Source organism: Haliaeetus leucocephalus, unplaced genomic scaffold (genome assembly GCF_000737465.1).
Source record: "Haliaeetus leucocephalus isolate CR32 unplaced genomic scaffold, Haliaeetus_leucocephalus-4.0 Scaffold395, whole genome shotgun sequence".
NCBI classification, from domain to species: Eukaryota; Metazoa; Chordata; class Aves; order Accipitriformes; family Accipitridae; genus Haliaeetus; species Haliaeetus leucocephalus.
The window spans coordinates 8,196,100-8,222,505 of record NW_010972831.1 but is presented as its reverse complement, the minus strand read 5'-3'; the positions used below and the strand labels follow the sequence as shown (position 1 = coordinate 8,222,505).

Below are 26,406 nucleotides of genomic sequence, written 5' to 3'. Positions count from 1 at the left end.
ATAGATATATTATACTGCAAATTAAAAACAAAGACATGAAGCTGGAAGTATTGTGGTTTCTGAGTGACCCAGACCTCTTGGAGTCATTCATAAAACATGGATTTGTGATTGATTCACACAAATCACCTCCTATTACCCAAACACTGCTGTTCCCACCCCAGGCAAAGAGCAGATGGAGCTGCTGTCTGAGGGACCGAACCCAAAATCACTACAGGTGACTCCCTTTTGCTGTTTCTGGGAGTGCCCCCATTGTAAGCAACCTTCAGAAAGCAGATTCTAAATTTACTCGCAGGAAAAGATAAAGAACCTCAGTGACTGTCATTTGAGGGACTTCAGGCTGGGGCCTCCTAGGTTTTGGGCTTTCTGTTATAATAATAAAAAAAAATTTATAATGTGGTTTTTCTTGGATAGATACAGAAATGTTTTTCTAAAATTGTAGATTTTTTTTTTAATTTGTTTAAAGATATGCTGATTTATTCTCTGAGCCAAATGAGAAATTTTGATTTAAAAATACTCTAATTTTTAAAAGAGAAACTCTGCAGTTGGCTCAGTTCCTTGTGCCTCTGATCATTTGTCATCTTTAATGTTTACTAAACGGCACTAAGTGTACTTCATTAAATACTTTTTAACCCTTTGTTTTTCCTCCCTGAAACAAGCACGGATCTGGGGAGGTGATGGTGGAGAATATTGTATCAGATAGTAAGAACATCACTCACTGGGGTGAACCAGAAGCCTGTCGGTGTTGGTGCCCTGTCTCCTGCTGAGGGTACTTCGTGAGAAGTAAGGCGGTCTCCTCCTGTGCCCTCACAGCCATTAGCAATGAGAGTTTTGGGCACTTTCTAGTTAATGTCAGTTTTCTCAGAATTTGTCTGTCAATGTGCCTGGTCCTGGCAATTTGATGTGCTTTAAAATCTTTTTTATTGGTGATTCAGTGGCTGATCTACACAGGTGTCCCTGGTGTAGTAAAATCCCTGAGTTAGTGAATACTTTTTTTTTTTTTAATGTCTTTTGAATGCTCCGTCATGTTTGGCTAACATGTTTGCAAACCTTTGGCTGTTAGCTATTAGGCGAACAGTGTGCGCTCTGAGTCTCTGGGTCCGGTGCAAAGCTCTGTTCTGCTGCCTGGCAGCCCCGAGAGCAGGACCACAGTGCTCCGCGGTTTTTACCGTGGTGAAGCCTTGCCTCGTAACTCGTCCGCTTGGCTAATGAGAGAGGATTTGCAGGTTAGAGCAGGAGTTGGACGCTTTGTTTCCAGTTGGTCTGAGTCCCACTGCAGTTATCTAATAATTGAAAACTGGTGAGGCTGTACTAGCACAGACAAGTCAACTTGCGTACAGCAGTTTACCCGGCATTAATGTTTGAGAAAGAAATGGGTGCTTCCAGCAGAAACGGCAACTCCCATCTGCTGGGGCTCCCTGAGGCTGAGCGCGGTGCTGGCCGCGTCGCCGGCTGCGGGATGCCCGTCGTGGCACTGTGGCAAGCGGGCTTCATTCGTTCAGCTCCGTGATCTTTACAGGGATCCGGATCTTTACAGGGAGAAAGCTGGCTTCCAAACCTGTGCCTCTGTCACGACCGCGGCCGCTGGTGATCGTGGGGTTGTGTCAGATGGGGGAGGCGAGGAAGTGACTCCTGACCGAGCCCGTGGCCGGTCTGGGGGCACGTTGGTACCTCGTGCCGTGGGTGAAGGGAAAGCAACAAATGCCTCTGTTGAGGCACGTCAGCATAGGAGAAATTGCTAAGGCTACGCATTACTTCTGTTCTTTTGCTGAGGGGAATACGTGTAACAAAGCAATTGAACAGTCTCTTCAGGAAAACGTAGATTGTAAAAGCAGACTTAATTTTGTGCTTCACTTTTGTACCAAAGAGCTGATTTCTGAAACCATTTCCCAGCTCGCAACACATCTCTAGGCATTAAAATGTTGTGAATTTGCTTGTCATTACCAATATTTTCTTTGACTGAAGCTATTGAAACAAAGTAGTCTTTTTTTTTTTTCTTTTTTCTCTCTAACCTTCAATCTTGCTTCTAAAAGAAGTAGCCCTCTTTTTCTTTCTTTCTTTCTTGGTCAAATATAAAAATGATGATAATTTCAAATATTGCTTTAGAATAATTGCTTTCCTCTCTCTTTTGTATGACAACAGAAGCTTGGCCTGATCTTAAATCAGATGCTGGCAGGCAGAGGGCTCTTGACAGCCCTGCAAAATCCTTTAGTTACAAGTCGGCTTTAGCCAATTCTTTATTTGTAAATGACAATTTTCTACAGAAAAATATATGCTTGGGCTTCAATTTCGGAGTCCTAGATTGCAGCCAGGAAAAAATAATTGAATTTTTACACTGTTTTTTTCCTCTCTTTTCTTCCTAACTTTAAAAAAAAAAAAGTAGTGGAGCTCTGTAAAGCATGGTTAGGGGCCGATGGAGGGAAATATCTACCCTGGTTAATTTGAATGGCAGTGGAGACAGGAGTGATGTTTAATTTGTTCTGCACTGAGAGAATTTGGGGCTACTCCAAGCTTTTTGTTCAGCGTCTCAGTTCTGCGAAGGCTTTGCCCGCAGCCGCACAGCATGGCTTGTCACCGTGGCTCTACTTGCGTAGCAAAGCCCGGCTGGGCCGATGCCAGTTTTGGGAGCACCGTCGCTCTCAGTGGGTCTGATGTGTGGGACGGGGTCTCGTGGCGTGGGGGGGGAGTCCCTGGCGCGATGGGGTGGCCGAGCTGCCGCCCGAGTGCGGTGACCCCCCAGGCAGCCCCCGAGAACGCGCTGGGCTGCACCTTGCGACCTTCAGCAGCTATCTTAAAATGCATCTCATCTTCAGTGGAAAAAATAAAAAAAGTAGAGAAAAATCCAGGCTCTGCATTGAGGAGCTGCAGCAGTCGTGTCTCCGGCCGACTGCCCGCCGTTGTTCCCTTTGCATAGCTTCAGCATTTGCTGAACATTATTTAACCGGGCGAGTCCTGGTCCTGGAGTTACGGGGCATTTTTTTCCCTTCAGCCTCTGTAAGCTGGCTGCTTCAGCCAGTTTCATACAGAAAACAAACTCGGGCATTTTAATGCGCAAATTTCTCATTAATGTGTTTGTTGGTTTCTTGAGTTAACATGCAGTGCTGGCTTTAAAACATCTGTATGTGGTGGGGTAGGTTGCTAATTAGTTGTCTCCAGTTGTAAGGGCATTGCCTGCTGTACGCTGGGGCATTTCCCCTCTGTCCAAGCGTACGGGGATGATGCCTGCCCCTTTGGAGCATGCTGACAACGTTGTCCTGGATCTGCCTTGGTTTAAGGTGACCCACAAGGGTCAAGTGGTTTGGGATCGGCCCACCAAAGACACCAGCTTCCCCTGCCACCGTTGGGGTTTGCATCCTCAGGCTGGATCCTGCCCATCAAAGGATTATAGGTTATGGATAATGGGTTATCTGATAGTATGTTCTCTGTAGGGAGTCCAGCATCATCCCCTCACCTTGTGTGGACCAAACTCAGGTGCATGTGGGTCAGCAAGAAGAGCTGGGTGCTCCGCTGGGGTCTTGGGGAATATGAAGGGGTTTCGGAAGGGCCTGACCCAGCCCCTGGTGGACGGTAATACTGTGAGAGTTTCAGCTGAAGCGTGGTTTGTGGCAGCTAGAGGACTGCATCAGTAGCACTTCTGTCTTTCATTGTTGGATTATATTTAAATTAACTGCGCAAGTAAATTCCTTTTAAACTGACCCATAGAAACTTAATGACACATCTATTTGATGTAGTTACCTTTTGTCTGCCAAAGAGCCTGCACTCTGTCCTTAGGAAAAAAGGGCGGGGGGGGAGGGGGATGGCACATCTTTTTTGAGACGGTAGCTATAAGGATACGACACTTGGACTCCTTTTCCACTTATATTTGCATTGCGAAGCACAATAAAAATCATTTATTAAAAAAAAATATCCGGGGGCTAGAGTTGTTATTGAGTGCATTTGCTCAGCCATTTCTCAAATAAAAACAAAACAAGACAAATCAAAAAAGAAGTATCTAATCAAATAGAATCTGAATTGCTTTTGTAAAGAAATATTCTCATTAACTGGGTAAGGGATGGCATCTGAAGAATATTTCTTTTTTCTACATATTGTTTGAAATAATCTGGTTAAACCGTATGCTTGTCTTGTAATTTCTTACAGATGGTCACAAGAACAAAGAAAATATTTGTAGGTGGATTATCGGCTAATACAGTAGTGGAAGACGTAAAGCAATACTTTGAACAGTTTGGCAAGGTAAGTTCCTGCCCAAGTGAGCACTACATATTTTGAATTCTTCCCCCCCCCCCCCGCCCCCCCTTTCTTTTTAAAGTGTGTTTTGAAAAACAAAAGTGCAATGAGGCCTATGCTCAAAGGAGGGCCACATTTTTTGCCTTTCAGTGTAATTTCTCGAAGCCTCTGGAATTTCTTTTCTGTTTGTTGCATGTGTATGTGTACAACACTGCCAACACTGTTTACTTTCATTAAGAAAAAAGAGTCATTGGGAGGTGAATTTGTGTATGTTCAGGAAGAATTTGACCCTTAGCTGAATGATTACACAGTTGTCTTCTCTGTAAAAATCAGCCTTCTGTTTATCCCTGATTCCAGTGGCAAAAGGAGCAGATAGATGTATTTGAGAGCGCTCATTAAGTTGCGAAAATGCCTGAAGGAACCACGTGAACAACAGAGTAATATGGAAGTCACTAGAATATCCATTTAATTTCTTATTAAAAAATCGTTATGCAAGATCCTGTGGAAATATGTATAGAATCCTGACATCATTTTAAAAAAACCCCAAAACTCAAACAAGTTTATGCACAGAAGGAGACCTGAACCTTGCCAGAATAGTCTTTTCCATGATGGAACAGCTCAAACCCCACAGTCCAGGCTCTGGCTGGAGCTTAGTGCCACCAACTTCCATGGAGCTTCCTGGATCTCCAAGGCTTCTGGATGCTTGGTCAGGAGTCCGACGAGGTGAAGAGCTTGCAGAGCCGTCTGCTTTTAGAGCAATTCATGGTACCACATTCCATGGAGACTCCTGTCAGCCCCACTATCCGTGGGGCTCCATACAGCCTGATTCCTGTCTTTTGGAGTGCATCAATTGATGATTTAGATGCAAGATTGCATGAGGACACAGCAGGATCTCCCAAAGGAAAGCGGCTACCATTCCTTGTAGTTAGTTTGTTTCTTTTATCTGCCCTGAAAGGCCTTGGCCAGGCAGTATTTTGTTGAAGGCTGAGGAGGGGAGTTTATAAATTGTTCCTGTGCTGGATTGATAGTTGTTTTCCAAACCATTCATTTTATTTTCAATAATAATCTTCGATTCCGGCAGGATGTTTACAGCCTGCTGAGCCTTTTATTAAAGGATTACATGAGCTTTTGGATGTTTCTTCTGTAGTTACTTCTAATTGCAGAACTCTAACCTGTATTTTTGAAGTTAATAATAGTTTCAATATAAGCGCTTTGCATATTGTCTGGATGCTGTCTTAATATAGTCTTTTTAATTTCACCATCTGGTAGTTTCATGCTTGCAACTTTACAGTCCCTGAGAATGCAGACAACTAGGCTGCGTTTTTCAGTAGTGACTAGTGATTCGGGACGCTTCAGTTCTGCTTTCATGCTCTGCCTTTCTTGAGATAGCTTAAAAGAGGTCTGGCTTTCCAAAGGCAATTCTTCTGGAAAATCGAATACTTTTTCAAGTGTCTTAATTTGAAGACTAAAATAATTAAGGTACTGAAAATAGTTGCACAGGTTGCGATCGAGGCTGGAACCCATTCCTCTGGCAGCAGAGCTGGGGTAGGTCCTGCTGAGGCTGCGTGGTGCAGTTGTGAAGAGCTCAGCTCCCGTAGGACTTGGGCTCACAGGGCTTGGTCCCTGTGATACCAGGGGACCTTTTCCAGTTGCATCCCTGTTTCACACTTCCCTATTCTAGCTTGTGAAAAGGAGATGAGTTTGGTGAAGTCGGTGGCATTTTGGAGGAGAGGCTTCTTGGCTTTGTCACCGTGACTTGACCTTGCGTGCAGGCATTCAGATTCTCTCTACTGCGTTTTGCTGTTTATTAGCCAAGACAGTTTAGTTTGTGGGGTGTTTTGAGGTGGTTCTCCCCAAGGCTCTGGTTGTGAGAAGATGCAGAGCTCGTTAATGACCCTAGGAAATGGGGGCTTGTGGGCCAGCTAAATTAGATGACTCATTAATACGCTGCAGTGGGTGGGATGTTGCACTCAGAAATAATGAGCCAGGATTGGCCCTGTGGGACCATTCAGGAACTGCTTCTTTCTCCATTCTGCATCCCCACCTTTCCTTGACTTGCTCAGGTTGCAAGCTCTTTGTGGCAGGGACTGGTGATACGTCTGTGCGCTGCTTAGCACACAATCCTCGTTCTCCAGTCAAGCCATTACAATGCAAACAATGCATCATGATCGATTGGCAAGGTTTGCATTTGCTTAGTGCTTTCCTAAAATAAAGAAAATTGCATTACATAATTAACATGTAGAGGAGCCGCCCATATTTGATAAGAGCATCTCAGGTGACTTGCTCTTTGAAATGCTGAGCTTACTTATTGGTGTGGAAAAAATTGCTTACCTACTGCTGTGATTCTTGAAATCCTGTTTGTACTTGCTGCAGAGAAGAGCTTTGCAACCAGGGGAGGTTGTTTTGGTAACTGGAAGTAGCTCGCAAAATACATGATGTGGTTAGAACAGCTACCAGCTTTGGGGCCAGGCGGACTTGCTCTTTTAACTGGAGTTGGCAGGAAAGGGCCTAAAGTGTCGAATTTGAAACTACAGCTTTTTGAAAAGTAAATGCCAGAACCTTTTTCTCCAGTAAGAAGAGTGCTTTAATAAATCCTCTTCGCTGACTTCACCAGTGAAAATGCCTGCCCGTTAGAGCGCCAAAAATACGTGGTAATGATAACTCCTGAGACTTTGATCGTGAAATTTCTGATAGTGATTATTTCTTCTTTCTGTAAAGCCCGGGATCTGCAGGAGTCCCAGCTTTCATTTTGCGAAGACGGGCAACCCTAGCTGCTGTAGGCTGCGGAGGAAGACTGGGAAAATTAACTGAGTGAAGCCGAAAGGCTTAGCAGAACGAGCACGAAGCGGTGTAATCAACAGCCTCGTGATTGCTGAACACTTAGAGCTGGTGATGCTGAACCCGTGCACGTCCAGTTGTGGTGGGGGTCTGGGTGCCGAGGAGGGGGCTGGCCCTGGTGGGACACAGCCTGGCCAGGCTGGCGGTGCAGGCGGCAGGGAGCGCAGCCCAGCACCGCCAGTAAGGACAGCGCGGGCCCCAGTCCGGCAGCCGGTGGGAGGCGTATCTGGGCGAGAGAGTTTGGGGTTGAGGCTTCTCCTTCCAGTTGTTTCAGGGAGCAGGATCCATGGGAGGATGCGAGGAGGCTAAGCTGGGAATACAAAACTCCAAACTAAGCCGTAACGGTTTACAATCAGAAGGAAAAAAAAAAAAAAAGCCATTGTCTTACTACCTAATCCTGATAGTCTAATGCAGTTGTTTCTGTGATCCTCTGTTATTTCAGGGAAAGATGTTTCAAACATTGTTGAGAACAAAATAAACTCACTGGCCATGTTAACCCATCCAGGGTCTGCAGCGTTGCCCTTGTGCTGACGTGTGAAAAGCTGGCTGTTAAGACCAAGTTTTAAAAGAATTTCAATGAGGAAGTGTTGGAAGTGAGGAGATCCAAAGGGAAGCTCGGTGGGGCTGCGCTTTCCTCCCCTCCGGAGAAGCCACAAGCGCTGCCCTGAGCCGTCAGCAGGGCTGTGTCTGCGGATCTACCTGTTTTATGGCTTTCTGAAAGTGTAAGCAAAATGGTGCTGTTCGAGACCAGGACGTGCTGGAGCGTTTAAGGCTTCTGGTATCATTTAAAAAAGGAAAAAAAAAAAAAAGGCAACAGTCCCTTAAAGCCTCACCCAGAGGACTGTGACCAGCAGAAGAAAGCCCCCAAATGCTAACGAATTGCACTTCTCTCAGGATGTGCGTGTTCTGCACCTTTTAAGCTGCAAGCAGCTGATGATAAGGAACTTCTTAGGGTTTGCTTTTTACTAGGTAATGCTCCCTTTATAGAGCTCCTGTGAAAGTAGTGTAGTCCTTATTTTGCCACTTGCAATTATACTTCACATGGCGAACTGTGTAATTAGTTTGGAAGACTTATGCCTAGTCATTGGTTTATCCTAATCGGCTTTGGCTTTTCCCAACAACAAAGTGAGCTTATTTTCCTAAGCTGAAACAACTCTGCTCCTTTGTTCCTCTCTTTTATTGTCTCATTCCTTTCATTCTGTTTTACTGCCAAAGTTTTGTTTCATTAGGCCTACAAGTCATTTCCAATCCAGTGGGCTGCTACAATAAGGCCTTTATAACTCAGCTGCCCTGGTTCCCATGTCCCTTCTGGTCTGGAGCCAGGACTTGCTGTTTGACATGGGATTTTAACCCTTTCGGTGCCCCAGCTGCTAGCCCCCCCCTTTGCGTTGAGGCTGCCTTGGTGCAGTGCAAGCCAGGCTCGAGATGTGGGTTGGAGGGACCGCCCGATGAGCTTACGAATCCAGATGATTGCGTGTGGTCATTAATTGATACGTTAATGTGGTTGGGCTCCAGGTACACTCTTTAACCCAATTATCGAAACAGAATTCTGAGTAAAAATCTCCTTACTGAAATACTGTAATCAGTCTTGGTGGGAACAGTCCTTTGAATGAAAAGGCTACTGTGTCCTTCCAGCCCCTGTTTCCAGCACAATGGGAACAGAGTTATGTTAAAGGTATGTTTCAGTTGTCTTGAGCTATTAGATCAGCCCATATATGACTATTCTTGTAGAAGAAATTGTGTTTTCTTGTGTGGGAGAGAATACATTTAAATTTATACTTTTTTTAAAAGAATGGTGATTTTTGAAGATGTGTGAAATAGTTTTGTGGACAAACAATATTTTTACATATTGTTATTTCAAACTGCTAGAAAAGCAGTGCTGGTGTTGCTGGCCCCAGCTGTTTTACTTCTAAAAATCTCAAAGCAGGAGCATTGGCTCTATGTTTTTTTTCTTTCACTGCAATCCTAAAATGACTTTTGGGAAGGGGGTTATGGCATTTGCTTTTTATTTTAAATTTGCAGATGAAATTGGAACAGAACAGTATGCATTAATTTTGTTTTTCTGTTCTGGCTTGCCACGAGGTCCATCAGACAAATCGTAGGCATGTTTCAGCTTTGCTTGGAATATGTTGTTTCCTCAAGAATGGCTTTTAAGATTTGGAAATTTTGAAACAAGGCAGGATTTCTGAATTACCGCTCTGGATCCGAAACGTTTTGTACAGTCACTTGTTATTTCCTGTGAGATGCAAAACAGACTGGTGGAATAATAATATCTAGCTTCTGATGTTGTTGGGGTTTTTCTGCTGCGAAACTGTTGAGCTTTTGAAAGCTTGTCATTTTCTCATCTCTTCCTTCTGTAGCCATGACTTACTGTCTAGTGGCAGTTCAGCAAGTGAGAGGGAGAGTAACTTCTCAAACCCCGTCTCTGCTCCAGGCACACCTCAGCAGAGCCTTAGTGCTTGCTGTCTTGCAAGAAAACCAAAGCTGAAAGCAGCGAGGCTGCCGACAGCAGAATGTGAGAACGAGAATTTCCTCCTTTGGTCGTACGGTGTCATGCATTATAACACGGCTAGCAATGCAAATAATGACCAGTTTAATCTTTGAAAATATAACGTTTTGTAATAAAGTCCCTCTGCTTTCTCTGTGCAAGTGTGCAGGGAGGTGGGAGAGGGAAGGAGGTGTGATCCACACCGAGGACTTCAGCCTAATGGCGTGGTTTACATAACTTGCTTCCTACATGCTTTCCTCTCTGACAGCTGTGAAAATATAAATCAAGAAAATCGAGAGAAAACTCCTCCTTGTTTGGCAAGGCTGGCTGGGTGTGAACGAGTTAATGCGCTGTTGTAGTATTAAGCACTCCAGTGGTTTACTTTTCCCTGAGACCTTGAGTATGGCCTCTGAAGATGTTATTACAATAGAGTTGTTAGCATGAGAAAAGGTGGTTTTCTCGCCATGGGTTCATTTTGGGCGGATTTGGAAGTCTGTGTGGAGCTGGGGCTAAGGCCAGAGTCAGGGGGTGCAAGGAATTTTGCTTGCATGAAAGTGAAAGCTTAGTTAATTTAGACTTGGCATACAGTTTGAATTGTATTGTTACATCTGTTGGACATTGATATGTAGATTTAATGGTCAATAGGATACATGGATGGTCTATTCTTAAAGTATTTGCTTTGCAGAAAAGTCATTTTTTGGTTTGACAAGTTGTTAGCCTTTCACATTTTTCAGCACTGTATTTCCAGATTCAATATTTGTGAATTGGTTACATTTTATGAAATGAAGGGACAGATTTGGACTCCTATTTACATTCTAGTCTGTAATAGCTGGAGTTCCCGAAGCATTGTAATATGCAGTAAAAGAGAGAACGTGTTGGCATTTTTTTTGACGGTTGCTAACCTCACTGTTCCCTTTCAAAGCGATTCTGAGCTCTAGACCTGGTGTGAAAGAGCTTGTAGCTCATTATATTCTTCTTTCTAAGTTACCTGGATGTACCTTGGAAGAAGTTCTTAACTTGAATCATTACACCCCCTTAAAACAGAACGAGCAATAGACAAATACATCATTGTTTGCAGGTTCTGATAAGTTTGGGACAATGAAAAGCACAATTTGTGGGGGCTGTTCTGTTACAGTAACATGGAACAGCACTCTGCCTTGTTCGCACTCCTGTCTCTGCTCTTTACTTGTGCTTTAAATTTGCAGTATTTTTTGATTTCCTTATTTGAATGTTATATCCATGATTATTCTGAAGGATAATGAATGTTCCTTTACATTTTTTCTTTGGCATGTGACAAAGGGATCTGCGATATAGTGGTCCCTCCCGGCCTAAAGCACTTTTTATTATTTCTTCTCCCTCCCACGCATGCTCTTTTTTTTTTTTTTTTTTCTTTTTAAACAAACTGAGAAACTTGATCGTTGCTTAAAAAGAAGTCAGTGTTTTCATTCTGTCAATGAAAAGTTGTACAGAGGAAGTCAGTTTTTAGGTGGTCTGTAATAAGATGCATGCTCTGTGGAAGTGGTTTTGTTATAAATTAGATGTTGGTTTCTACCTGGATTTTGTGAAAAGAGGAAGTGTTAAGGCAGGATTTGTGGGCAAGAAGGCTCTATCAGAACTCAGCAGAAGATTGAAGTACAATTTTATTTCCTCTTCTACTCTGGTTAAATGAAATGGCAAGGAAGCTTTTGTGCTGTAGCACCGTAACCCGTGTGAGATTAGGTAATTGTGGTGGAGAGTCGGGGCCCCGAGCATCTGTCTTCTGTTTCCCACTGTGCCACCCACTCGCTTTCTGACTTTGGGCAAGCTGTTTTATCTCACCTTACGTTTCCTCGCCTCTCTTACTTAGCAAGCTCTGAAGGGCATGGGAGATGTAAATATGCCAACGCTCATGTCACTCGCAGCCTTCGTCGGCGTGGACTCGATGGAGACTGAAGAAATCACCCTGGTAGCGAGCGGTGTAAGTGGGCTGAGGCCAAGTTGGTGCTAATAGCACCTGAGCTGGTTCAGGCGTCTGTGCTCAGCAGCTGCTGCGGGGCAGGCGGGGCAGCTCTGCTGTACGTACAGCTTTGTTTAAAATGTGTTTATTTTAAGACAACTCTGCTATATCCTTTGATTTTAATTTTTTTTTTTTTTGGCATAAAGTTATGACCCTATATTCTGTCTTTAGTAATAGTAGGGGAGCAGTGTTGACCCTGAGCTTGCAGAGTATGTCACACCGCTGCAACCCAGGATCATACCAAGAGCCCAAATGAAATCAGTAATTAATCAGGGGCCGCATCTGGGGAGAAAAAAGTTGCAAGAAAATATTCATGTTTCCTCCTCCAATGTGTGTGTGAATGTTTGTTCGTAGTGTGTTTGTATCAGTGTTGCAACTGAGCCAAACCCACGAAAATGGCCTGTATCTTTTCTGAGACCCCAAGAAAGTCAATTTTGTTTTTCACCCGTGCTTTATTTTATACAAATGGAATGGGCTATATAAAATACCTAAAAAAATGTTGTTAGTCATGTTTGGTAACATCTTTAAATTATCCCTGGAGTGTTCTTGGATTCATCCCCAGTGTGGATGAGTGGGGTTGTAGATGTAGAACCTCTCTGGAAGGAAATGATTTGTTTTTGTTGTGCTGTGGTAGCATCTCAAAGCCCCTGTTTTGGAGCAGGGCCCATAGGGCTGGCTGCTATGCAGAAAAACAACAGCAAGGTGAACTCTGCCCCAGCAAGCTACATCGAAAGCAAAAGATCGTGGTGTTAAACCACAGCAATAGCAGTCAGGTAAAATTTTCTGATAGATATTTCCAATATATGCTGTGAAATTGCATCAGATTCCACTTTGGCACTTGTCTTGAAGTGCAGCCTCCTGGACTCTCCAGGAAGTTATTTATAAATGCTCCTGACATCCATCAAAGTGATAACCTGCGTCCAGAACATTACTTCTGTTCTTTGAGTAGCTACAACTGAGGGTGCCAAAGCTTTGCCTTGAGAAAACTCATGTTTTAACATCGGTTCTCTAATGAAAAAATAGTAGCAGTTATTTAAAATGTTGTATGGTGTAATTGGAGCTTGCACTATACTGCTCACAAATAGGGGGTAGGCTCATCGGCTAAAGTGAGCTAGTTAAAACATAATTGATTGGAGAGTAAGTGTTTGATCATTGTCATCATACTACATAATAAATACACCAGCACCAAGTGATAGAATGTGAAATGTGAGGAGTTTTTAAATGCAGCTCTGAGTCTGGGCCCTTAAGAAAAGGGTTTTAAAAGTATCCATGAGGAACTTCATATAAGTTGTTCCAAATGTGGAAAAAGAGCACACATTACTGGAAGGAGGTGTAAGAACATTTTTTCCACATGGAAATGAATGGCCATACTTGGTTACTCATAACCTGTTCAGCTGGCACTGCGCAGGGCACGGCGCTGGTGAGCAGAGGGGTGCCAGGCGTTCCCTCCGCTCCGTCCCCAGGAATTGGCGACCCCATGCCAGCCCCGCACCTGCGGAGCTCGATGTGCTCCTGGGAATAAAGCCGTGAGCTCCACAGCCCACCTTTGAGCAGTTGTTCCAGCGTGTCTGTCTTTCACCCTGCTGTATAGTGTTAAGCAAGTCCCTGGTTTGATCTGCAGCTGGATTTTTAAAAACTTGTATTTTTCAGATGGAAAATTTGATTTTTAAAGTGGAGGGTTCTATGCAGAGCCTGGTAGTTCTGATTTTGTTTGCGTGCCTGTTCTTTTTATGTATTCCTATGATTTTTCCATCAGGGTGCTAAAAAGCCACAAGACTATTTTCGGTCAGTCCTAGAGGTGAAATAACCGAGCTTTGCTCACACATGCAATATTGAGGTACGACCAGTTTAATTAAACTTATGCTAATTCTGCAGAGGTAGAATATGAAATTCATTTGACGACCATCTTACACATGTATGTCTCTCTTAGGAGAACTTAGTATTTTATTTTCTGGGGAAAAAGTGTGCCTGAGCATATTTTGGTAGAAATGGAGTGGTAGTCAAGCATGGCACGTTGGTCAACATCAGTCCTGTCAATAATCATCCCGTACCGGGTAATATGTGCCAGCCCTGAGCGGGAGAGATGTGTGTAGTTGTACTCTGTGTGGTACAGTATATGTATTTATAAATATAACTTTAGAAATGGGGACAAGGGCAAAGTAGCTCAAATGAAGAGCCAATTAAGATAATCTAAGCAGAATGAGGATTAACTGCCTCTTAATCTGAAGGATACCTAAAATGCATGTGGCCAGTTTAGATCAAACAAACGTTTTCTCTTGTCAGGGACGTTCGCAAGGGGTTTGGCGTGAATAGGAATTAACAATAGTGTTTTCAACTTCTTGTCCAGGGGAAAATGTTGTTGAAATAGTGATCCGGGCTCTGACAGGTCCTGCTGGCAGAATATATCACGGAATATATTTCTTTGCTGTAATGTCATCACTGTGGAAGTTTGAAGAGGTAAAGAGTATGGGATATATTGTAAAGAAATGATTGCTCATATAAAAGGAGTTCACATTTTGCAGTTTTTCTTTTCACAGAAAGTTGAAAACACTAGCGAGTCTGTCAGAGAAGAAGCTGCTATGTGTTTTCTTTTTTAAAATGAGTTACAGTGCGCATCGAGACCTTTACTGCTGCTCCTAATACTGAGAAAGGCCAGTTTGAAACGAACCGGTAAGGCATATTCACGTACCACCGGCTGATAGTGAAAGTGAAATTACATTTGCACCCCTGTTCCAGGAGATTGATCTTAAATCTGAGCAACTACAAGTGTATGCAGGATTCCACTGTAAGCATCTATTTATTAACGCTGGCATTACAAAGTGTTTTGAGTCTGTGTTGCCCGAAGGTGCTGGGCCGTAGGCTTGTTCTGGTGGTGTTCATTGGAGAAGAGGGTGTGCGGCAGACCCTGCTGTGGCGATGCTCCATTTCTGGGGAAGTTGCTGTGCGAGCAGTGACTTTTCGGGAGAAGGTCCCTCTGTTGACTCTATTACTCTGATGAGTGGTTTAGCGAGTTCAGATTGGTGCTATGTTAATTGTCAGGACTGGGAGGGTGGGAGCAGATTTCACCGGGGGCAATGGAAGAGATCCAATGAATTTCCACTCTGTTTCCCTGCTTGGCAAACCAGCACTTACTGTCACTTTGCATAAATAGGTTTATTTCAGAGGGTCAGCCATCACCACTCCCCCTCTTCCCCTCCTGGCCCACCCTCCCCTGAAGGATAGGAGGCCGACGAGCATTTAATTTCCCCAACAGCAGGTGCTTGTCATCCATCTGAAGATAGCTGCCAACATCTGGTGCAATTGCCTCAGCAAACGCAGTAACAAGGCGGCCTGCAGTTCAAACGCAGAGAGAGCATTGCCTCTTTAATGATAACAAGCTGTTGGCTTCCCCTCTGAGATGAATTCATCTCACAGATGTTTGTCTAGTTTTGGCAATCTTATCACTATAGCTTTGGTGATTATGCTCAACTGGAGACTATTACTATAAAAGAAGTTTGAACTTGTTCCATTTTTGCATTATTTATTTATTTATCCATTTATTTCTTTGCTTTCTGGATATAATTTGTATCAACAACTGTAATGTTGGTCCCATTACCCAAGTACCCTTACATTTTTTTATTGCATCTGCTGAACAGTAGCTCGCTACTTGACATTCACCACTGGCGAATGTCTTTCAGCCACGCTGACATTTTTAACATTCCCCATCAACAGCTTTGTGGTTTGAACCCTCTATTTAACACTACATTTTCTGGGATTACTTGGCGCTCACTCTGTCTGTTCTCCCTAATAACTGCAATATACACTATTTCTGCAAAACGCGGGTCGCCAAGAGTATTCTGGATACTTGCGTTTGGACAGTAGCACTCTGGTGACCTTGGCAGGGGTTTGTAATGACAATGTACGACCGTCTTCGTTGTTATATCTTAAACATTTCCAGCCTCAGCATGATCGTACGAAACATGGAGACCTGCAGGCTGAAGACTTCAGTGCTTGTTTGCTTTTGTTTGGTTTTCTGACATGCCTTTTTTTTGTTGTTGTTTTGTTTTTAAGGAGACATTTTCTCCTAAGCGTGAGGAATTTAATTCTGGTAAATAGGATTTATTTTTGGAAACATGCTTGTGAATAGGTGACTCATGCCTGAATGAAGATGTGTCACTGTTGGTGGGGACACCACGTATATAATTTCTTAGTCTATAAATAGATGTTAGTCCAAGCATTGGTGACATGGTGATGCTTTACACTGACTCATTAGCTACAGAGTAGCTTCTGAGGAAAGTGTTCAGAGTGTCAGTCTCTCCTGCTGGAGCAATAATTTCTGCTGATGCTTAAGGAGTAGACATCAATAGCTTTGTAAAATACTGGGAGTACTTTAATTGGCACAACGGAAATCGGAATTCAAGCACATACCCATGCTGCTGTCGTGGGGTATACTGGTATTGCTTCTCTCCATTGCAGAGGTGGAGAAACTGAGTTGGGGAGTTTGGGCGCTTGTCAAAGGCCAAGGGTGTCACCTGCAGGGTCCTGAAATTCAGAAACTCGCGTTTGGTCATTTCATGCGTACGCTCATTTCTGTCACTAAGGGAGATTTTAAGCTGAACGTTCAGGATTAGAGATCACTATGATTTTCAAATACTGGCAGTAACAGTTCCTTCTTCCTGTCACTGATGCTAAACTGGTTACATGTTGATGTTTGCTCAACACCATTTACCCACCAATGCTGCACATATGGTTTAATGTCTGTCTTTTTTTCTGCTTCTGCTGTAGTTACAGTATTATTAAAAATCCATTAAATTTTAATGTACATCATAAAGTATGTGCTCCTGTGAATGTGAGCACAGATAATTATTTCTGATGAATAAACCAAAAGGACAAGTACGTAAGAAGTTCATCCTGCAGCTTTCAATTTTCATTATATACATTTCCTGCAGGGGCAATCGTTGTGATGTTGCAGCTGGTTATTTCTGTGGCCTGGCTCTCCCTAGAGACAGATGATGACAATGCAAACTTGAACTAGCAGAAGTGCCAGTGTTTTTGTGGGCATATTTGTAGGTAAATGGTTTACCAGGGGAGGTAACCCTCTGGAAGGTAGAGGATGTGAAGAGCACTGCAACGCAGCAGCAACTTTCTCAGAGTTTTTGTTCAGTGCTTATTGGCTTTGTGGAATATTGGAAAGTAACCCAATTATTTCTCATTAAAATAACCCAGAAATCTAGCAACAAGCAAGGTGTCAATGCTAAAACACCACCAGGAAGCTAGGCAAGCTCTTCTTGGTTTCCAGCGCCTGAAGTAGGCAAGGGAATCATTAAAAATAATGCATTACAGTGTCCATAAAGTTTCATGCAGTATATAATGGTCCATAGGGGCCTCACCTAGTTTTCCATATATGATACATACATAATGGTTACAGCTTCTCGTTAACTTTCCCATAACACTGAATATACTTCTCTTTAACACCCCCTTCAGGCTTCACGGTATTTGCCAAGCATTTCCTAATAAGCAGGAACTTAAATATTTATCATGCTGGCCTCCTGTCCTCACCAGGCTAAAGAAGTTGTTGGCCTCTCTCCTGTCCATTTGCTTTCCTGTTCCTGAATGCTCTGGACAAAACCCAGCTCTGGCTGAGTCCAGTCCTCTTGCCGAGAGGACTTTCCTAGGGTTCTCCTGCTCTGGTTTTATTTCTTGTGTTTAAGAGCATGTGTGCACCCAGACAATTAACCATGTTGTAGCACATAAGCTCTTGCAGGGACCTTGGTCTTAAGAGCAGTACATAGCCCTTAGCTATCCCAAATAAGAAAGCCCAGTTATTCCAGGAAGTCCTAGAGATCCCACCAAATCCTTTGTACCTGTGACTTCTTTGCACTTGGATATTAGTGCTAAAACTGCTCAGGACTTGATGGATCCTCCAAGGTGACTTGGTTGCTTTTTGCCCTGGAAAAACATCTTTCGGGGCTTTGTGCTGCTGACAGTGAGAGTTTAGCTGAGTTCAGACAAGTTAGTACCAAGGAAAGATGACGTTTTGAGCTGGTGTGGTCTGCCAGATGAGTCCAGGAGTAAAGAGGAGAAAGACGGAGTTATGGCTGTGCTGGGAACACAGTTTAGGAACTCAGCTTTGCAGACGTGCCACTGATTTGCTGTGTTATTTTGGTCTCATTCAGGTCCCCACCCAAAATCTGGGACTAATAGCGTGGCTGTCCTCTTGCTGCTGTAACTGCAGGCTTTTCTGAGGGGGAGTGAGTGTGTCTGCGTGCAGCACCTTACCATGACCTTGATCAAAGTCATAGTGCTGCTGTGATACCAAATGATGACAAATAAATTCACCTTCATACAGTTTAGTCTAGCTGGCTTTGTTCCTTCATCCCTGATCCTCCCTGTGAAGGATTTTGTTTACTTTTCCTGAAATGGAAGAGGCCCTGTTACATAGTCCTGTTTCAAAAATAAACCTCTGAAAAGGAAAACAAAAGAGAAGGAACAAAAATCAGATGTTGTCTTATAATACAGAACAGATACTGATCTTGAGTTCAAGGCAACTTGAACCAGAGGTTTGTTTAAGCGTAACACAAATTCTACCATTTTTGGACCGTTTGAAACTCTCCTCTTCTCCCTCTGTACTTTCTGAAAACAATCAAAAAAGAGAACTGCAGTAAAATTCTAGAAGTAACATCTATTGATTTTTTTTTCTTTTTTTTTTTTTCCCCTGCCATCCTCTTCAGTTAGATTTATGCTGTGAAGTTCTCAAAGTCAGTTAGGTGCTGTGGAAAAGCTCTATTTCGTTTAACCTTCTGACTGTATTTTGACTTTAAGAAAGGAAAAATACCTGGTAAAGACCAGGTTGCATCGCCTCCAAGCCCAGCAACAGATTCTCAAACTGGGAGAAAGAAAAGGAGCGAGGAAGAGAGAAGACCGACCCTTGCCTGCTGCCGAAGGGATCCGTAGAGCTGTAGTGGCCCACCCCACCCCATGGGGCTGGGGCTCCCTCCCCTGCGCACCGTGCTCGTGCCCCTGCCAGCTCCACATGTTCCACTTTGGGTGTGCTGCTAAGGTCATTGAGCTTTTGTTGTATTTATTTACTTACTGGCCACTTGAAATGTCTTATTCCTGTTTGCACCTTGGAAAGCCTGTCTGTCAAAGTGGAAGCGAGCTCTCTGTAGTCGGCGACGTGGGAGTGAGCTGTGCTGGCTATTTATGAAATCTGGATTCATTTACTTGATGGACTCTTTAGGCTGTGATGACTCCAGAGGAGCCCACCGCGTCAAAAGAAGAGAGCTGCAGAGATTAAATACCCAGAGATAGCGAAAGCAAGCGAATCAACATAAACGTTGCTCAGTCTTCGTGCTGTACCTCCCTGGAATGTGACCTTGTCTGTCGATGCTGCGGGGTCCCCAGTGCCGGCCGTGGCGGGTGTGCAGGGAAGAGCGTCCCACTGCTGCTGTGACCTTGTGTCGCTGCTCACTGAAAGCTGCCTGTCTGCTTTCAGGGGAGGGACAAGGGGGCTCAAGCATTTCTTTTTCAAGGATTTCTTTTAGTGAAGAGTTGTGCTTCTTTTTGCTGCAGATTGACTGAGGATGTGTGTTGGATTTTTACTAGTAAAGCAAGAACGAGCAATTAGGATCATAGCTGAAGGAAAGACGTCCTCCCCTTTGCTGCTTTTTGTTTCAAAGCACGCTATGTAACACATTTTACTTTCCTTTTGGTGAATCGGGGAGGCTAACGTTGCCTCACGAGGCTTCCTGGTGGCAGTGGCCAGAGTGTTAATTATAACCTCAACGTTTTCTTTGCTGACAATGGAGCTCAAGAATACGCACGTGAGCGGCTGTGACACTGCTGACTAACTGGGTCGTACGTGGGAGTGCTCAGATCGCTGGAGTCAGTTTGGGTGGCTTCAGGCTCTCTTCCTCTGACACCACAGCTGCTGGCAGCTGGCCGGTACGAGGCGTGAGGCTTCGTGGCTTGGACTACTTGGCAAACAAGCCTCTTGAGTGCCACTGACTTAAAAACCTTAGTGGCATCAGCAGATGCATCTTTAGCAGTTGGCAGTTTGTGGTCGCGTTTCTGGAGTAAATCAGTAATAAACCTTCCCCACCCCCAAAATGGCTGAGGAGGATAAATGCAAACCTCTGTAATGCCGGAACTGTGCCTTGTTCATCAATAATTAGGATATGGGTTCCTGGTGGAAAGTAAGCTTTGTGCTTGGTTGATTCACAGGTCATACTTTCCATTCTTCCTTTTCTGTTGAAGTGGATAGGTTTATATACTATTCCTTGACCTAAAAATTTGCTCCGTAGAACGTACACAAGGTGCAGTCTGAGATAATGCATCTTTTGGGACTGGAGGCTTGTTTTTGACCTCTATTTACATGATGTAAATCAAACTGGAGTAGAGTTGTGGAAATAGGACAGGCCAGCTCTTGCATCAGGGGCTGTTCAGCCTTATCACGGTAATAATGCTGTGCAAAAATGCTAATGCGTAGTACGGTTTTGCCATGGCCTTTGGTGATCAGGGAAGTGCTCTAAAAATAAAAGAATTGGAGGTAATTGATGATTTCAGCCAGATTGTTTGCGGATGTGAACTGGCAAAACTCGGGGAGATGAGAGGAGCTGTGCTGATTTACACCCACGGGGCGTGAATGAATGTGATCCAGCCGCCAGCAGCCCTGTGGGCTGCGCTGGTTTACACGAGCTGCGAATTGGACACTTTATTTTGAACAGTGTGCGGCTGGGAAGAACATTCCCACTGAATGAAGGATCTGCCTGCGCTCTTCTATTCTTCTCTGTACTCTCGTGGCCTCCACAAGCAGGAGCTGGTAGGGAAGCATCGGTGTCAGCCCCCGCAGACATGGCAGCAGCCACACGTGGGGCCTCCCGAGCACGTGTGCTTGTTTGCTTACAGCCCAGGAAGAAATCCGTTCATTTGCTTATAGTGCTACTGAAATATTAATGCAGAACAAATCATCCGGTTTAAACCGAACATCAGACCGAGGAGAGAGAAATGGTGTGTGATGCTCTCCATGGTTTGTAAGGGGAAATGTGCCTCCGCTGCGACTGAATCCTCCTGGCAGAGTGCCCTGTGTCGGGTGGGCAGAAGGATCATTAGTAGCTGGGGCGTCTAAGTGGTGAAAGTTTTGGTCCTTAACCCTTCCCTGGGTTCCTAGGAGCTAAGGTGAAACGGGAAAAGGAGCTTCACTATTTTGCATCGTTTGTGGCTGATTGGGAGGATATTTGGAAAATGTTAACTGCTCTTGGGACTTTTCAAACAGACTGCTTAAAGTAGTTATTTTTCCCAGATGGTAAATAGGAGACATCCTCAGCAGCCTGCTAGTAGTAATAATACTTACATGGCACTTTACATTTTCAAAGTGCTGTCCAAGTAGCTGATCTGTCTTGTCTTTTGCAGCGATGTGTAGTTAAACTTGAAGGATATTGGCCTGAATTTGTAGCAGTTTATCAGCTGCATCTGTGGGTGAATTTACTTTTCTGCTGTTTCATGCTATGTGAGTAAACTGATTTCTCCTGTGTATCTTGACATTGATTCCAGTCTTTCATCTTGGTAGTGAAGAAGATGATCTTTAAGCAGAATGGAGAAGAAAGATGTCTTTCTGCCTATTGCACTACAAAAAAGATGAGCACAGCTTTACAGAAAAAGGATGGGGTTTTTTTCAGCCTATATAACACATAAATGAACTTAGACCTTCTTAAAAGGAGCGTGCTTCTTTCCTATGGAATGACCTCCCTGGTCACACACTGGCTCAGTATGTGCTTTGCATACTCGGGTGCAGCTAACAGCAGTTAGTGTTTGGTGTTTCCTTCTGGTTGGGGTGAAACTCAGCCTTGTTCTGCCCACGGGACTTCTGGAGCTGCGAGATGGTTTGTTGCCTTCAACCTGCACTCTGTCGGCAAAACTGTTTTCCGTGTTTCCTTAGTTTGGGGACTGGGGCAAGGCAGGGGCAGGCGGCACGCCACGAGTTGTCGAGGCAGCGGGGGCAGAGGCATTCACTGCAAATGACGGCCCGTGCCTTGTCGGTGTGGGGACGGGGTGGGTCAGGAGAGGGTCCTTTCGGCCCCCAAGGAGCCGGGACGCCGTTGTGCCGTTCCCTGGTTGCCCGTTTCTGCGTGGCACGTGGACAGCCATTGCGGCTCTGCCGTGCATCTCTTAGGTAATCTTTCCAAGGGTCGTCTTTTCTTTAAAGGTATTTCCAAAAAACATTAGGTGCAGGCAGAGGGAACAGGTTTGCACACCTGCCTGCAATTAAGTAGTTTGTTTTTATGCTCCTTAATCTTTTATGACAGTCGCAAGGACAGTCTGTGTAATGCGAACTTGTCGTTCAGCCAAGTGCATGATGCTCATGAATGAGATGCTCCACACCCAGCCCTACTTCCCATTTTCTTAGTGTCTCCTGTGCTCCTGCTCCCTGCCTCTTGCAGGTGTGAGCCCAGGATGTCAAACCCGAGCAGTGCCGAGGGCTGGCATGGGCAAGAAATGGAGCATGGAGGCACGGGTGCTAGGTGATGGCCTGTGGGAAGGGTGGAGGAAGGAGGAAAACATCCTTAATGAAAGGGGCCAGGGGAGAGAGAGCCAAGTTCCTAGAAAGAGAACCTTGCAAGGAATGCGCAGATGACATGAAAAAGTAATTAAAAGGAAAGCCCTAATGGGACGTTAGGGGGAGATGCAGCTGGAACTTGAATAAGCAAATGTAAAGAGGGAATTGAGTTTGTAAGCTTTCCTCTAAGGAACTGATGGGGAAAATATGGCAACAGCTTCTGTTGATGTAAATCAGCATCGAGTCCATTGCTGAAGAGCTCTAGCTTGTGAGTCTGGTTCATTTTATATTTGCTAGTCCTAAGAGGATGTGGCGTTTTGCAGAGGTGACATGAAGGACACTTGATTCCAAAGCAAAGGATATTGACTTCAAAAACCAAGTGAAACTGTTGGTAACGTAGTTTGCCTGGGGCAGATTGGTAGTTTGCTATAAGTAATATTAATTTAAGTGTATAATGCTTTAAATTATCTGGATAATTTAATCTATGTGATTTTAAAGAAATAGTTTATCAGCTCTGATGGTGAATAAAAATAAAATAAAACAAATGAAACAAAACCCTTCAATTAATATTAGCACTTCTCTTTTACTCTGGAGAGTAATATACAGCAGAGACATTTATTTTTAGCTATGAAGAATTTGCATGTGTGTTTCCAGATGTATTCTTAGACTTTGTACTGCTTAAAATTCAGCTGCCACAGTATGTAGATCTGAATTTTCTTTTCCGTAGCGTTTTGTCTCTGCCACTGTGGATATCTCCCCCCCCTCCCCGCTTCTTTTTTCTCTTTTTTTTCCCCAGCAGAGGTGGTGGAGGGGGTGTGTGATGATTAAGGCAGCCGGTAAGTCTCTTAGTTTCCTCTGAACTTTACTCCCTCTGCGAGGAGTGACCTATTTAGATGAGGCCCTTTGATGCAGTTGGGGAGGTCAGGTGAGGTCAGAGCACTGGCCGTGCCAGAAATCCCACAGATGCAGGAAGCGAGGAACTTCTGGAGGATGCGGGTTGAACAGGCAGTTATTTCAGTATGTTCTTTCTCTGTGTGTGCATTTGTTCTCTCACTAAATTCCTGAAACAGAGAGGGCTGGATCCTCTGCAGTGCAGAGAACAGCTGTAATGCCTCTGCGTTTCGCAGGCGGGTGAAGAGTCCCCACAGACGGCAGTCAGAGGACGGCAAGGGCAGGGGGTGAGGACACCGCGGCAGACGGCAGCGCCGGAGCCGGATTCTCTCTGGCTCTGATACCCCGTTTGGTGGATCGCTCAACGCTTACGCAGATGCATACAAATTGCAACCCTGCCTCCCCAACTCCTCCTTCTCAGACCCGTCGGGTCTGTCTCCTTCCTTACGGCTTGTTATCTGAAGAAGGGGGCTACGCAGATGTGTTAAATCCTCCAGCCTTTTTAATTTCTCTACTTGCCATGTGGAAGAAAGGGAAGGAGGAAGAATGCTCCTCTCGGCTTGGTTGTCCCAAAGTAAAATCCCAGCTGAGCAGCTTAAAATAGATGGTCAGCTGGTTGTGAGGGCCGGAGCTAGCCCGGAGAGCATGGCATCTGTCTCGCAGGAATGCTGCCTGGTCATCAGGCCGGATAAATTAGGACTAGTACTGGTCTGTCTTTGTGCGAGAGACAGACTGCACCGAGGATGGCGAGCTGCCCTGAATGTCAGTGTGGCAGGCTTGCTCCAGTCCTCTAACATCTGTCTGGGAATCGATAATTCGCTGATCGTGGACATCGTGGGTCTAAAACATTGATGTGCTAATGCTGTGGAGGTGCTGCTGCCTGCACCGCTGCCCTAGCAGTGCTTCTACCTCTTTGGTCTGCCCCAGGAATCTCTGGCTCTGAAGCTACTTTTAATGGTACATCTAATAACTGATCCAGCTAAAAAAGGGGGGGGGGGGGAAGATTATGCCTATGATATCAGCACAATGACCAAGTCTGTATTTTACCTTCTGTGCCTCTCCTCCACACGCTGCCACCTCCCTCCCTTGGAGGCCAGGGGCTGGATCCAATGACAGCACTGCTTTTCCTCAGATGCAGCACAAAACAGATTTTTCTAGTGGCTGAATTTAATCACTTAGATGCAGAACACTGATAGACTGAATCAATTTAATTCCTATTGCTCATGACTGGGAGGGGAGAGAGGGGAGGAGGAAGGTCATAACAATTTAGCAAGCAACAACTTGGCTTAAAAACGTAACCAATATGGCAGTCTTTGGGGGTTTTTTTGGCCAAGAAATATGGCAGCCTTAGGAAGTGGGAAACGCTGGGCTCTGCAGGGTGGGGAAAGGTCGCTTACTGGTGTGAGTGTGAGGTCTGAAATGCTGGGGCTGCTACAGAGCTGTCGGATCACCTCCCGTCAGGAAACGAAGTTGGTGCTACCCCTTCTTGGTTTTGAGGGAGCTGCTGGAAAAGGCGCCTTATCATTGGGCTGTAAACGTCTGAAACGGCACGTGGTATCTGAGCGTTGCGGTGTTGCGTGTGTTTGCCTCAGAGCATCTCTGCTGAGGTGGCGAGTGCTGAGCTGTGGGGTTCTCAGATGGTGCCAGATCTCTTTGGGAGACTTCAGTTACCTGCTGCGGCACAGACTTGCTCGAAGAATAGAAAGATTTAATTGGAAATGGAGCAGTCTGCGAGTCTTTCAAAATAAGGCCCCACTTTTCCTAGTATCTGTTGCAATTATAGTGTACCCGTTTCATGCGAAGCCCCAAACTAAGGGTTTGTTGGCAGCACTCTTGTAGTGCCTTTTCCAAGGGTGGTGGCTCTGCGGAGCATGGGCTGCGCGGCTGTCTGTCCAGCCCCACGCCTGGGATACGGCCTTTTCTGTGCCTGGTGCTTTTGGACACTATTGCAATTTCAGTGATTGCAGGAGACGAAGCTCCTGTGAAGAAGTCCCCAGGATTCACCCAGGTAAGATGTTGATGTTGGATTCATCTTTTGCAAGCATCCCAGTCCTCCTGTGAGAAACCTTAGGTGCATCAGCCCGAGTGCCAGCCTCGGGTGGCATTTCAGAAGGATCTTTAACAATTTCTCACGCAGCTCTTACCCAGGTGGGTGCTGTGGGGCGTGGGTGAGACTGTCGTTTCTTCGGTGGGGATTAATAACTCCGCAGTGATGCTGTGCCGTCCTTCGCAGGGAAACTGCCTCCCTCCCAGGGCCTCCCGAGGTGCCATCCAGCTGGACGGGGCAGAGCAGCACAGCCCTCCATCCAACTGCTGCAGTCGCCTGGGCGCTGGCATTAGGAGCAGCCGTTGTTCTTAAGCGAGACACAGTAGTGAAGTAATAAAAGCAAACTTGGCCAGCTTGACGGCAAACTTGGTAGCCTGCCACAGCTATTGGCCCATACGCACAATGGTAAATAAAAGCTGTAGTTGAATTTCTTTCAAGTTTTATATAATATTCGTTACAATATGGAATGGAGGAGGGAATCCCTCTTACGAGTAGTTCTATCAAAAAATAAATCTGACCCTCTCTTTTATTAAGCAGGTGCGCAGCAGAGCAACGACACTGTTACAGAGGGAGCTCTCGTGTTCGTTGCAGCCTCTCTGCCGCTGCGCGAGGCTGTCGTACCTCCAGAAATAGGCCCAGCGCTGCCCTGTGCTGGGGCTTTTGCAGGCTGGTGTTCAGCGAAAAGCTTGCGGCTGAGGGGAGCCGCACAAGGACTCGGCATTAGTTACTAAAGGCAACGCAAACTCGATATCCAGACAGTTAACGCAGAGCTGTTTGCCTGCCTGGTCTGCTCTGGTCCTGGAGCCTGGTACTGCGTGCGCAGCTGAGCAAGGACGTAAACCAGAGCAATGACAGTGGGAGCAGAATGGGAGGAAGTTTGACTGCCCTAAGTGATGGTCAACTTAAAAATAGACCTGTCTATTTATAGCGTTGGCAGCGGACTGCTGCCCCCACAGTGAGTAGTACAGCCTGTCTGCAACTGCACCATATGTATATATATATATACACACACACACATTTGTGGGCAAAGGCTGGGCAGAGAAGATGATGCGTGTGCTCAAACGCATTCCTTTGCTGCGGGGGAGGCACACTCCCCGCGGGACGGTGTGACGCTGGGGGTGTTGCTCCATGGCTCTTCTCCCAGCCCCTCGCTTGTTCCTCTCGAGCACAAGCTCTTCGCAGCCAGTGACTTCTGCCTCGTCCAGCATCTCAGCAGCCGGCACATCGTGCGTGCGGGTGCCGGCACGAGGCCGCTCCGGTGCCTGCGTGCAGGGGGCATGCCGCGGAGCACCTGCAACCTGCGGATGACACGGAGGTTATCCCTAGTGCGAGCGATTTGGGTGTCTTTTTCCTTTATGCCCGTGTTTTGAAATGCCTGGCTCATGTGTGGG

General features: G+C 45.2%; 1 protein-coding gene across 1 annotated transcript in view; it reads left to right on the top strand.

Moving 5' to 3' along the window:
- MSI2 (musashi RNA-binding protein 2) overlaps positions 1-26,406 on the top strand; it is a 254,694-nt gene that overhangs the window by 83,232 nt on the left and 145,056 nt on the right. The window contains exon 4 of the mRNA XM_010573965.1: positions 4,135-4,227. Within this exon, the coding sequence (XP_010572267.1) occupies positions 4,135-4,227 (93 nt within the window). The remainder of the gene's footprint in view (positions 1-4,134; positions 4,228-26,406) is intronic.